The sequence below is a fragment of the Conger conger genome, chromosome 6 (assembly GCF_963514075.1).
Source record: "Conger conger chromosome 6, fConCon1.1, whole genome shotgun sequence".
Classification (NCBI taxonomy): domain Eukaryota; kingdom Metazoa; phylum Chordata; class Actinopteri; order Anguilliformes; family Congridae; genus Conger; species Conger conger.
Window position 1 is genome coordinate 4,561,320 of NC_083765.1, and position 12,500 is coordinate 4,573,819.

Consider the following 12,500-nt stretch of genomic DNA (forward strand, 5'->3'; position numbering starts at 1 on the left):
GCTTTTTTTTTTTTTTTTTTTGAAGTCATTTCACAGACTCTTCTTTTCAGAACTTTCTTGTCTTTCTTCCGGTGGAACAAAGTGAGCGGACAGAAGAGGGGAAGGCGGGTCGGTGGCGGCGGTAACGCAGGCGGGCGCGGGCGCGGAGAGGTACCAGCTGGCGCGGGCGGGTGCTGTTCGTCTCCCGCTTGGCGGGGCGGTGTTGGCGGGGCGCGTTGGCGGGCGATGCCGGGTCTGGGTGCCGGGGCGACCGTGGGAACGATCCGGGAGGGAGGGGGGCACACCGTGGCAGATTCTCGCCTTTATTTCCCAGAGAAAACGATTAACAAATCCACCACCCCCCTGTCCCGTCCCGTCCCTAAAAAAACACCCTCTTTGTAATTGAAGCGCAAATTAACACGCTCGCCGGAGCTCCGATTGGCTGCATGAAATCAGCGCAGGCGATGGGTCCATTGTTTCCGGCCGTGGGGCTGCCCAATCTCCGTCTGGTCCCCCTTTTGTTCTGGAGACACGGGGGGGCCCCCCCAGACACCAACGCATGCCCCCAATATTAATTGAGGGGGTACAGACAGCGCACTGTAAAGCCGGCTGAACGTCCCGTAGAGATGGAGCGGTCCCCCCCCCCCCCCCCCTCGCCCCCCCAAAGCCAGTCTACAACGCGGAACAAAAGAGGGCTTCCAAACATCCACACGCCGTCCTCCTCAAACCACACCGTCAGACGCTCAAACCACCGCAAACTCAAGGTAGCGATAATAAGCCTTTGTTTACAACAAAAAAATGTCTAAATATAAATATATTATTTTTTTGTGTCGATCTTGGAAACGTTGGCGGTTTCGCGCAGAAAGACGCAGGCTTATCCCGTCGCTGATGCCCGAAATTCGCCATCTGCCCCCCCGCGCTCCTCCGTCTCGCCCCCCCCCCCCTCGCGCTGTCTGCTAATGAACCCCCCGGGGGGGGGGGGCGCTGATGGGAATATTCAAATGAAACGAGCTTCGCTCCGCGCCGCGCCGCGTGCAATTAGCCGTGTTTACCGCTAATCGCCGTGGCGATGGGGCTCGCGCGGGGGGGGGTGGGTTAGCGATGGCGTGTGCGTGCCCGCGCAGTCCGGCTCATGCAGATGTCGCTGCGGTGCTTCTGAGCGCTCCTGACGAGGGGCGGGCGGGGGGGGGGGCGGGGTAACGAGGACGTCAGGACGTCGCACGCCGCGGTGGGGGGGAGGTTTAACCGGAGAGACGCCGTACGTGGGAATGTTGACACAGATGATTTTCATTCAGATGCAGAGCAGGAGCGAGGCCGGCGCGCGTGTCACACGCCATGCAGATCAGCACATTAATATGCGCAAGAAGTCCCGGCTCAGAGCCGCCTCGCCGGGCTGCGCGCCCGCGTATCACTACGCCCCCCGACTGGCTGTCGCATTCACGCCTAACGCCAAACATGGCACAACTCTCACACACCCTCCCTAACCCCTCTCTCTCTCTCTCTCTCTCTCTCTCTCTCCTCCATCCATCTCCCCAACATTTAAAAAGACATACGTCTATTTAGATTTTCTCCCGTGGTATATACTGAAAGGACCAGGAAATGTGTCCAAGGCGGAGAGGACAGGGCCTTCCTGGGTTACGGCCGTGCCTGTGCCCAAACGGACAGGTCTACCACTGGACTACAGCAGGAAGCAACAGCCACTCTGAAGTCCAAGGGTCAGAGTAGTTCACTGATGCATGAACTCCCACAGAGCAAGAGTCAATAAGTGCCTGCATCGGGACCACCTGACTGGCTGGCTGTACGAGGAGAAAAACGCTGATGTCATCACTAGCAGAACCTACAAGTCATAACAATAACAATAACAATAACAATGCATTGCATTTACAGAGTGCTTTTCACGCTTTACAGAAAGAGTGACACGATAATTAAAATATAATTAAATGGCAAAAAAACTAACAAAAAAGAATAGAATAATAATAAAAAAAGACGTTAAATCAAACATTACAAGCCGTTTTAAAAAGGTGAGTTTTGAGGGATTTTTTGACCACGGACAGAGAGGAAGAGTCACAGACGGACTTTAAAAATAACTGACAAAATGAGGTCACTGGCAGCAGGCTGAGTCAGCAACATCAAGCGCTGCTTATTGACAGAGGGACCTGCGGTCGCATGCGGGAACCCAAACTCTGCCCAGGAGCGGGGCACACCGATTGGCTCAATGCCTCAGAGCAAAGTCCAGCACGGAGCCAGAGCCCCTGTACGGCGGGGGTTTGTGTGTGGGGGCAGCAATGCATTCTGGGATGATGTATGTAGCGGGCGACCGGAACTGGACTGGATCATGCTGGTCAGGGCCACATACGATACGGGGGTTTGTCTCACTTTCTCATCTCGTTCCGTCTTCGCAATCTTCGGAAAGTCTCACTCTACAGGACCTCCTCCTTTGGCGACTTTTGAAAAGTCAAGACAGTTCAGACATCAAACAAAACCAAAAAGTGAAAGTAAAAAAAAAAACAAAGAATCAAACTGCAGTAATTCTCCCCATGTTATTAGGTCATTGACGCATTGGTGTTGGTTGTATTTTTATGTATTTATGTATTTATGTATTTGGCTCGGGTCTCTGGACGTTAACCGAAAATAACCCGCCGCTGCATCGCCGAATCGCGTTTCCCTGAGCAGTGCGGTGAGCACACCGCTGAGGCTCATGGGAAAATAACCGACAATACTCCACACGACCGCGCTCCGAAAGCAGAACGCACTTCTTTAATATCACACACTGATCTTAGCACACTGAGGCGGCACACGGCCCAGTCCTCAACCTTTCTTCACGTGGGTCAGCGCTGGTCTACACCCAAAGAGCTGAAGGGATGGTGGCTTTGTGTGAGTTTTAGAGGCTGTAAGGAACTGTCATGAACGCTTATGTTTTATGTTCTATGCTAAAGCTATGGTTGGTGGCCATTGTGTACCTTTAGCAAGGACAACGATACAAAACACGAGTATTATACTGCGATCCAAAAAGAGTTGTGATCAACGAACAGCACTGCTGTTGAAAAAAACACAAAAAACTGTCGGTAACATTATAAACAGCTTTTACTCTAAGGACTCCCGCATAACAAGAGATAAGGTGTTTGCACCAGTGAGTGGATCAGATGCTGATCATCAGTAGATCAATACAGACTGATCATCAGTAGATCAATACAGACTTTGGTCCTGGTGTGTATCCATTCGGGCTTCAGAAAGTGTTCCTCAGACCTGAAACGACCTCAGAATCCCCCCGTATGCAGTGGATATAGGCTTGAACCGGAATGAACAGGAACTAGAACATGAACAGAAATGTTCCTCGTAGCCTTTCCTGGTGTGGTGAACGCAGAGGTGTGAAGCCCAGGTACAGTCGCAGGTACAGGTATTTTGTCCCAATCATTTGCTAATTATGCTAAAAAAAAATTGTTATTTAGCTGACACTTTTATCCAAAGCAACTGACAGTTGATTAGACCAAGCAGGGGACCATCCCCCCCAAGTCCCTTGCTCAAGGGCCCGACAGCTGCATGGATCTTATCGTGGCTACACCGGGGCTTGAACCACCGACCTTCTGGGTCCCAGGCACGCACCTGAGCCACATGCTGTCCAGTTCTTAGCACAAATCTTCAGCCAGGAGGTAGAACCGGGGTGTTTTTCCAGACCAGGCTTGGTATGGTGTTAGATTCTATTTAGCTTGCGGGACAAACTAGGCAGTAGGTACACTCAGGGGCAGGAAAAGGCGAGCACTGCTGGGCTGAAGGGCCTGTTCTCGCCGTTACCTCATGTTATGTTATGTAACTAAAGTGCGGAACAAACACAGGGCAGGACTTTCTGACCCGGGACGTTCCCCTCCTGGGAGAGGCAGTGTGCCGACCGGGAGCTCTCTCTGCCACACCGCTCCTCAGACGCGGCCTCATCCGGGACGCCGGCCCTTTAAGGCGCCGGAGGCCCGGGGCCCGCAGATTAATTGCTTCCCGGTAAATTCCACCGGATTGGTATTAATACGCCTGTCGCCAGGCAACCGCGCTCTCGAAAGGCCCGTTATGACTAAACTTGTCGTGAAGGTCAACCGCCAATCGCCGGCGGCGCGGCGTGAGAAACAGGCGTTTTTAAGCGCGGGACGGGGACCGCGTCAGCCTCAGCGGGCAGCGGCCCGCGGAGCGAGAGGAGGAGGAAGGCGGAGGGTGAGAGCTCGTCGTCCGGTTTGAAATTATAACAGCGGCAGCTGAACGTGTTATTATTTTCACAATTATTGAGCACCAGACAGCCTGTAGTGTGACTGTTTTCCGTCTTTGCCAGGCGTTTTCCTTCTGAGCCTCGCACAGAGCCAAAATGTCTGCCACGGCCACATCTCAAACTGAGCCGAAATGTCTGCCTTGGCCGCATCGCAAACAGAGCCGAAATGTCTGCCATGGCCACGTCGCAAACAGAGCCGAAATGTCTGCCATGGCCAAGTCGCAAACAGAGCCAAAATGTCTGCCATGGCCACATCGCAAACAGAGCCAAAATGTCTGCTATGGCCGCATCGCAAACAGAGCCAAAATGTCTGCCATGGCAACGTCGCAAACAGAGCCAAAATGTCTGCCGTGGCCACATCGCAAACTGAGCCAAAATGTCTGCCATGGCCACATCGCAAACAGAGCCAAAATGTCTGCCATGGCTTCTTCTTGTCAGCCGCCATTTTACAGATAGACGTAACCACCGGAACGCTCTGAGCTCGTAACGCTGACGAACAAAGTCAGAGCTAAGAATTTCCGGGTTCAAAGGAGGGCAGCACAACACAAAGTCAAAATGTCTGCCACAGCTATGTCTTGCACAGAGCCAAAATGTCCCCCCGTGTGTTACACACAGCCAAAACCTCCCCCACGGCTATGTCTTTCACAGAGCCAAAATGGCCCCCATGACGGTGGCTCGCACAGAGCCAAAATGGTTCTCCTGCGGGTGATAAGAAACTGCCTTTGTGCGACTTAATGAAGAAAACGACCCTCTGAATCAGTCGCTTTTGAAGAGGGGAGCGAAGTACTCTGTCAGGACTCCAAAAACACATTGCTCAAAATCAGATCGAGGCCGCCAATTTGGAGAGGAAAACAAAAACAAAAGAGAGGTCGTTCTGAGAAATGACTCAGGAAAACGACCTTTGTTGGCGAGCGGAAAATGTGCAGCGTCGGCTCTTCAGCCGCCTCAAGGCACGCCGGTTTAATTCCATCAGAGGAAACGTCTTCCAAGGTTTTTATTTTATTTTATTTTTTTATACCTACGTTCCTGGGGTTGGTGTTGGAAGCTCTGACTGACAGGAACGGCCAATTTAAACAGGGATTTCTGCCTCTGCAGCTGCCTCAGTCCCATCCCCACACGGCACTCTGGTGTGACTTTCACACCGCTAACAAGGGCCCACGCACACGCCAAATTAAAACAAGAGATGCGCCCAGTTCTCCTGATCGCTCCGGCTTCCAGGATAAATTTTCCACAAGGAAAACACGGGGATTACAGAACTATCTGTGAGCCGGAAAAGTCGTCCAGGGGGAAATGTGTATCGAATTAAATATTATTAAGTATTATTACAAACACTGCTGAGAGAGAGAGAGTGAGAGAGGGGGAGAGAGAGAGAGTGAGTGAGTGAGGGAGAGAGAGAGAGTGAGAGAGGGAGAGAGATGGAGAGAGGGAGAGGGAGAGAGAGGGAGGGAGAGGGAGAGAGTGAGAGGGAGAGGGAGAGAGAGAGAGAGTAAGAGAGAGAGAGAGAGAGAGAGAGAGAGAGAGGGTGGGAAAAAACGTAAACCACATTGCTGAGACCCTGCCTTCTCTTCCAGAGTGAGGGGTTCAGTCCCGCAGACGGGCGCAGACTCGGCCCCCAGGTGAGGGCACGGGGTCACATGAGCTCGATGCTTAACGCGCACGCGCGGATAGCACACAGGAATGCGCTCCGGATTAGCGCGACCGCCCGGCCGATGAGTGGTGCGATCCGACTCCACGCTGGTGATGGCGCTGCGGGGACTGGATGGCGCCAGGTTACCTGCGCGCACAACCTGTGTGGTAGAGCAGGGGCGTGCCTCAGGACACACAGCACAGCGACGGCGTACGGGCGCGCGTCCGGCTGAACGCCGGGCGGAGAGGACAACCGGTCGCCTCCTCCAGGGTACACACGTGGTAGCACGTTAGCACGTTAGCACCCCCCCCCCTCCCCCCCCCCCCCAGTCGTACTGACCTTGCTGGGGGAAAAGCCATGACTGCCGTTCTGCAGTTTCACCAGCTGGCCATCTTTCACATGCAGCCTTCTCTGAAGCTCCTGAGAAAAGAGGGGAATAAGAGGAAAAGAAATGTTAAAATGACATCTGAGACTCCCCCCCTCCCCCGGATTCTAACCGGATGGTGGAATGTATTTAACGTGTGCGTGTCCTGCATTTCGACAATCGCCATAGGAACCGAAACGTGGAGCGTCTGCGCAGTGCTGTCAGATCTGCCGTGTCACGGACGCTCTTGGCGTGTCCGAGAGAGGGGGTAACGGCCCATTACCCCTCCGTGCCCTGCTCAGGGAGCTGCCTGTGGGGAGCACGCCACGGTCTGAGGCAAAAGTGAAAATGCAGGCCTCCCTCCCACCCGGCTCTCTAATGCAGACACTGCGCTCAGGACAAACACCTCACAGAGCTCAGCTCAGGCCAAACACCTCACAGAGCCCAGCTCAGGGCTAACACAGGCTGCACTAACACAGGCTGCAGGACTCAACACTAACACAGGCTGCAGGACTCAACACTAACACAGGCTGCACTAACACAGGCTGCAGGACTCAACACTAACACAGGCTGCAGGACTCAACACTAACACAGGCTGCACTAACACAGGCTGCAGGACTCAACACTAACACAGGCTGCACTAACACAGGCTGCAGGACTCAACACTAACACAGGCTGCAGGACTCAACACTAACACAGGCTGCAGGACTCAACACTAACACAGGCTGCACTAACACAGGCTGCAGGACTCAACACTAACACAGGCTGCACTAACACAGGCTGCAGGACTCAACACTAACACAGGCGGCAGGACTCAACACTAACACAGGCGGCAGGACTCAACACTAACACAGGCTGCAGGACTCAACACTAACACAGGCTGCAGTATTCAATACTAACACAGGCTGCACTAACACAGGCTGCAGGACTCAACACTAACACAGGCTGCATCAGGAGTGTTAGCATTGGGCTAAAACGAATACCTGCCCTACACCGGCCATTTTTGGATAAGATTGGACCCCTCTGATCTAGAAGTTCCTGATGAGGAAGCAGGGGGATGAGTGAAGATGTTTACTTTGGGGGGTTTGGAGGGGAGGGGGGGGTGAACGGAGAGGGGGCAGGAAGTGAACGGAAGCAGAAGAAGAAGAAGAAACAGAGGGAACAGGGTGGAAGAGAGAGGACCAGGGAGCCAGCGATCCACCTCATTTCACTGCAGAAGTTTGGAACGCACGAAAAATAAAACCACAAAAACGCAGATGAAAAAAAAAAATTAAAACAGAGGCTAAAAGAGACGGATAAATAAAGAAACAATGACCCAAGCAGTAAACTATTAAAATGCACGGACAGGCGACCCCCCACGCACACCGTCTGAATTCCATCTCCCCCTCATTTCTCTGTGATGTGATTATAAGCACGGACGATAAATCAGCCGTGGCAGTGGACAGCCCACCTACCGCGCGCTAAAGCGCGAAAGATTCACTTTCCCGGGCGAAACCGCGCCGATCTGTTAATAGTACATAATAGCGTCCATTTCGCAACCGCTATTAAATCACACACCGCAACCCCCCCGGTGCACGCATTAAAACAAAAGCCCTTAATACACAATTCTTTTTTTTTTTATTATTATCATTCTTTATTTTATTTATTTATTTGTTTTGCCTCCAAAGCTCGGAGACCAAATTGGATTTTCTCAGCACTGTTTTCTAATTTGAAACATCCATCATTTATTATTAAAGAAAGGGGTGGGGAGGGGGGGCATGGAACAGGTCTGCCTACTACAGCAGCCCCACATACCACCCCCCCCCCCACGCCCCACTGGCCCGCCTCCTTTTGGGGCTTAAGAGAGACTGTGGAGGCAGGGAGGACGTTAAGCGTTTACACAGCAGCTGTAGCTCTTTCTGATAGGATCTACAGGGGGTGAAGGGTGGGTGAAACTTAGCCCACCCCACATCCAAAAAACACAATGGTAATGGTAAAGGACAGGACATTCTCCCGCACGGCGAGTGTGAGCAGGGAGGGGGGGTGTTGTGTCTGTGACGCCCCTTAATCCCGCGCTGGAGCGAGTGGGCCAATTAGAGCCACCTTTCTCATGCAAATGGAGCCGCTGACAGCCCCACAATCACCTCACCCAGCCACCTCACCCAGGCCCCTCACCCAGGGCCCTCACCCAGGCCCCAGCCACCTCACCCAGCCACCTCACCCAGCCCCCTCACCCAGCCCCCTCACCCAGCCACCTCACCCAGGGCCCCTCACCCAGGCCCCAGCCACCTCACCCAGCCACCTCACCCAGCCCCCTCACCCAGCCACCTCACCCAGGGCCCCTCACCCAGGCCCCAGCCACCTCACCCAGCCACCTCACCCAGGCCCCTCACCCAGCCACCTCACCCAGGCCCCAGCCACCTCACCCAGCCCCCTCACCCAGCCACCTCACCCAGCCACCTCACCCAGCCCCCTCACCCAGCCACCTCACCCAGCCCCCTCACCCAGCCACCTCACCCAGGCCCCAGCCACCTCACCCAGCCCCCTCACCCAGCCACCTCACCCAGGCCCCAGCCACCTCACCCAGCCCCCTCACGGGTACCGGGGGGGGGGGGTTAAAGGTTTTGGTTGTGGTCCACAGATTCAGACACGATCAGCACTGCTGCACCTGATCTGGACCACTGCAGCTCCTATCAGGACACGGCGCCCCTCTCGATGGTGTTTTTAGAGATGTATTTTGGGCGGGGGGGACCTAACCTCTGGTGGCAGTGACAGACACCCCCCCCCCCCCCCCCCCCCCAGAGCAATCACTCGGGGCAGACGGTGTAATTTTAATACATTAAGAAAACGAGCAGAAAAGGTGGAGACCCCTGGGATTTATTTCCTTTTCTTTCTTTTTTTCTTTTTTTCTCTTTTTTGGAGGAAATGAAGGCGTTTGACTTCTAGAGGTCAGAGAAATTACCGCTGTCAGAAATAATAGCACAGCAGAACAGGAGGATGGAGAGGGAGAGAGGGAGAGAGAGAGAGAGGGAGAGAGAGAGGAAAGGCCTTGTTGCAGACTGTGGCAGGAGGTGATGCTCTCGCTCTCTCCCTCTCCCTCTCTCTCCCCCCTTCCCTTCCCTTCCCTCTCTCTCCCTCTCTCTCCCTCCCTCCCCCTCTCCCCCCTCTCTTCTTTCCTTCCTTAAAAGGAGATGTGGGAGAGGGGTCTGGCCTCTCCGTGCCGCGCGGCAGAGCCATGAATAAACATGAGCCTGACGTTCATACATCAGGCACCGCGGAATTACCCAGCAGCCCCCAGGGCGACCGGGGCGGTTAATGTCGTCAGGAGGCGAGGGAAGATTGCGCTCCTAAAATGGCTCCCTCCTCATAACCGCTCTTCTGCGGTCGACGGGGTTCAGACCTCGTTCGCGTTCCCATAAAAACTCGTCTTTCAAATGTCTCTCACGGTGTGAATTTGATGTCATTTTTCTACACAGGTTCCTAACCGCAGCCCCAGGTAACATATTCAGTAAAAAAAAACTGGGCTGTAGTTGGTTGTAGTTCTGGGGTGGAAAATAAAATGTAAAAACCAGGTAGGAGTGGCTAAACGATCCTGTGAACGTGTTCCTATTCACAGTAAAGGTATGAGGGCAGACGGTCCCTAATCCACGGAAGAACTACGCACCTCAGTCGCAGCAGGGCGCCCCCGGTTACGCTAAAGACTGTTCTGGAGCGCGGCACGTCACTGCACAGCTTTGGGTCCTCTGCGTAACGCTCAGGCCCAAGTGCTGAGAAACAGTTATTAAAACACTATTACACAGTAATTAAGGAGTTATAAAGACTTTATAAACACACACACACACACACACACACTGCATGCGACTCTTCCCTTTGGCATCTCTGGCAGTCAGCTGGTCCCCAGGCCCACACACACACAGACACACGCACACACACGCACGCACACACGCGCACACACACGCACGCACACACGCGCACACACACACACACACACACACACCAGTGAGCCCTTGGTAAAGTGTTAATGTTGAGTCTCCGGTATTGCCGCTCCCGTGTGAGAGAGTGGCCTAGTTTCAGCTAGTTTACCTCAGTGTTTACCTCAGTAAAGGTCACGAGGGAGACGACCTCTCCGCTCTCTATAAACACCGAGTCTCACTTAAGCCCTGCACACAGGTGCAGCACACCGTCTAACAGCAACTAGACCGCCGTTTTAAATTAAATGTGTATGGCACTGTGTGGTTCATTATTAACCACAGAATGAAGCGTTCTACTCCCAGGTGCACAGGTGTACACTGATAAAGACCGCTCAGGTTTACCTCAGTAAACACACACAGGTGTTTACCTCAGTAAAGGCACACAGGTGTGTACCTCAGTAAATACACACAGGTGTTTACCTCAGTAAAGGCACACAGGTGTGTACCTCAGTAAAGGCACACAGGTGTGTACCTCAGTAAACACACACAGGTGTACAGGTGTTTACCTCAGTAAATACACACAGGTGTGTACCTCAGTAAAGGCACACAGGTGTTTACCTCAGTAAAGGCACACAGGTATGTACCTCAGTAAAGGCACACAGGTGTGTACCTCAGTAAACACACACAGGTGTACAGGTGTTTACCTCAGTAAATACACACAGGTGTGTACCTCAGTAAATACACACAGGTGTTTACCTCAGTAAAGGCACACAGGTGTGTACCTCAGTAAAGGCACACAGGTGTGTACCTCAGTAAACACACACAGGTGTACAGGTGTTTACCTCAGTAAACACACACAGGTGTTTACCTCAGTAAAGGCACACAGGTGTGTACCTCAGTAAAGGCACACAGGTGTGTACCTCAGTAAAGGCACACAGGTGTGTACCTCAGTAAACACACACAGGTGTAGTTGTTTACCTCAGTAAACACACACAGGTGTACAGGTGTTTACCTCAGTAAACACACACAGGTGTACAGGTGTTTACCTCAGTAAATACACACAGGTGTGTACCTCAGTAAATACACACAGGTGTGTACCTCAGTAAAGGCACACAGGTGTGTACCTCAGTAAACACACACAGGTGTAGTTGTTTACCTCAGTAAACACACACAGGTGTACAGGTGTTTACCTCAGTAAATACACACAGGTGTGTACCTCAGTAAAGGCACACAGGTGTGTACCTCAGTAAAGGCACACAGGTGTGTACCTCAGTAAAGGCACACAGGTGTGTACCTCAGGAAAGGCACACAGGTGTACAGGTTTACAGAAGGGCAGGCGAGGCAGCAGCTGAAGGAGACTCTGTAGAGGGACAGGGCGGATCTGGGAAAGCAGGCAGAAGGAAACGGAGCTCTGACATGGCCAGCTAATGGGGACCTCCTGTGGGCGGGACTTCCTGCAGTGGAATCCATGTTCTACACGGCTTAACAGCTTTGATGGCCAATGGCAGCCTGCTGGTGACAGTGATTGACAGGATGGCAGCCGGTGACCCCTACAGGGAGGACTGCTGGGCCTCAGCTGGAGCTCACCGCTGCTCAACCACCCTGAGAGCAGGATACACTCACACACACACACACACACACACACGCACACACACACACACAAATTCACACATACATACACATACACACACACACACACTCACACACACGCACACACGCACACACGCGCACACACGCACACACGCACACACGCGCACACACGCACACACGCACACACGCACACACGCACACATACACATACACACACACACACACACACACACACAACACACACACGGCTGTGCGGATATTATTGTGGCTACACCGGGGATCGAACCGCCGACCTTGCGGGTCCCAGTCATGTACCTTAACCACTACGGCCACGACGAGCCACAGAAACAAAGCGACAACCCGCCAAACAAACGCGCGTTGGCGTGAACAATCACGGCCCCCTGGCGTGTCCGAGCCACACGCTCTGAGCTTAATCAGCCACAGGCCCGGGGTCACACTCCCCGCCCAACCGCCCGTCAATTAACAGCGCTCGGGCCAGACTGCGTAGAGCAGACAGAGCACTGGAAACAATCGCGCGCGTGAGGAGGAATGAAAGTTCATTAGCACGCCGTCGTCCGGAAGACCCAGCGGCGTCTCCTCCTCACGCCTCCGCTACGAGAGCTCATTACCCCCGCGGAGTCTGAGGAAAAATAAATAAATAAAACAAAAACAAACTTAACGTGAAGGTACAGCGCGCCTGCACACCGTTAGGAATGTGGGCAGAGCGCTGTAAATACAGACGACACGGAGGTCGTTCTGTAAATGCACAACATTCCTCAAAACATTCTTCAGCGCTCCTTT

At 53.2% G+C, this 12,500-nt stretch overlaps 1 protein-coding gene across 1 annotated transcript in view; it reads right to left on the reverse strand.

Annotated features, from left to right (window-relative positions):
• Positions 1–12,500, reverse strand: part of LOC133130488 (trichohyalin-like) — a 135,367-nt gene that overhangs the window by 109,394 nt on the left and 13,473 nt on the right. The window contains exon 4 of the mRNA XM_061245108.1: positions 6,195–6,275. Within this exon, the coding sequence (XP_061101092.1) occupies positions 6,195–6,275 (81 nt within the window). The remainder of the gene's footprint in view (positions 1–6,194; positions 6,276–12,500) is intronic.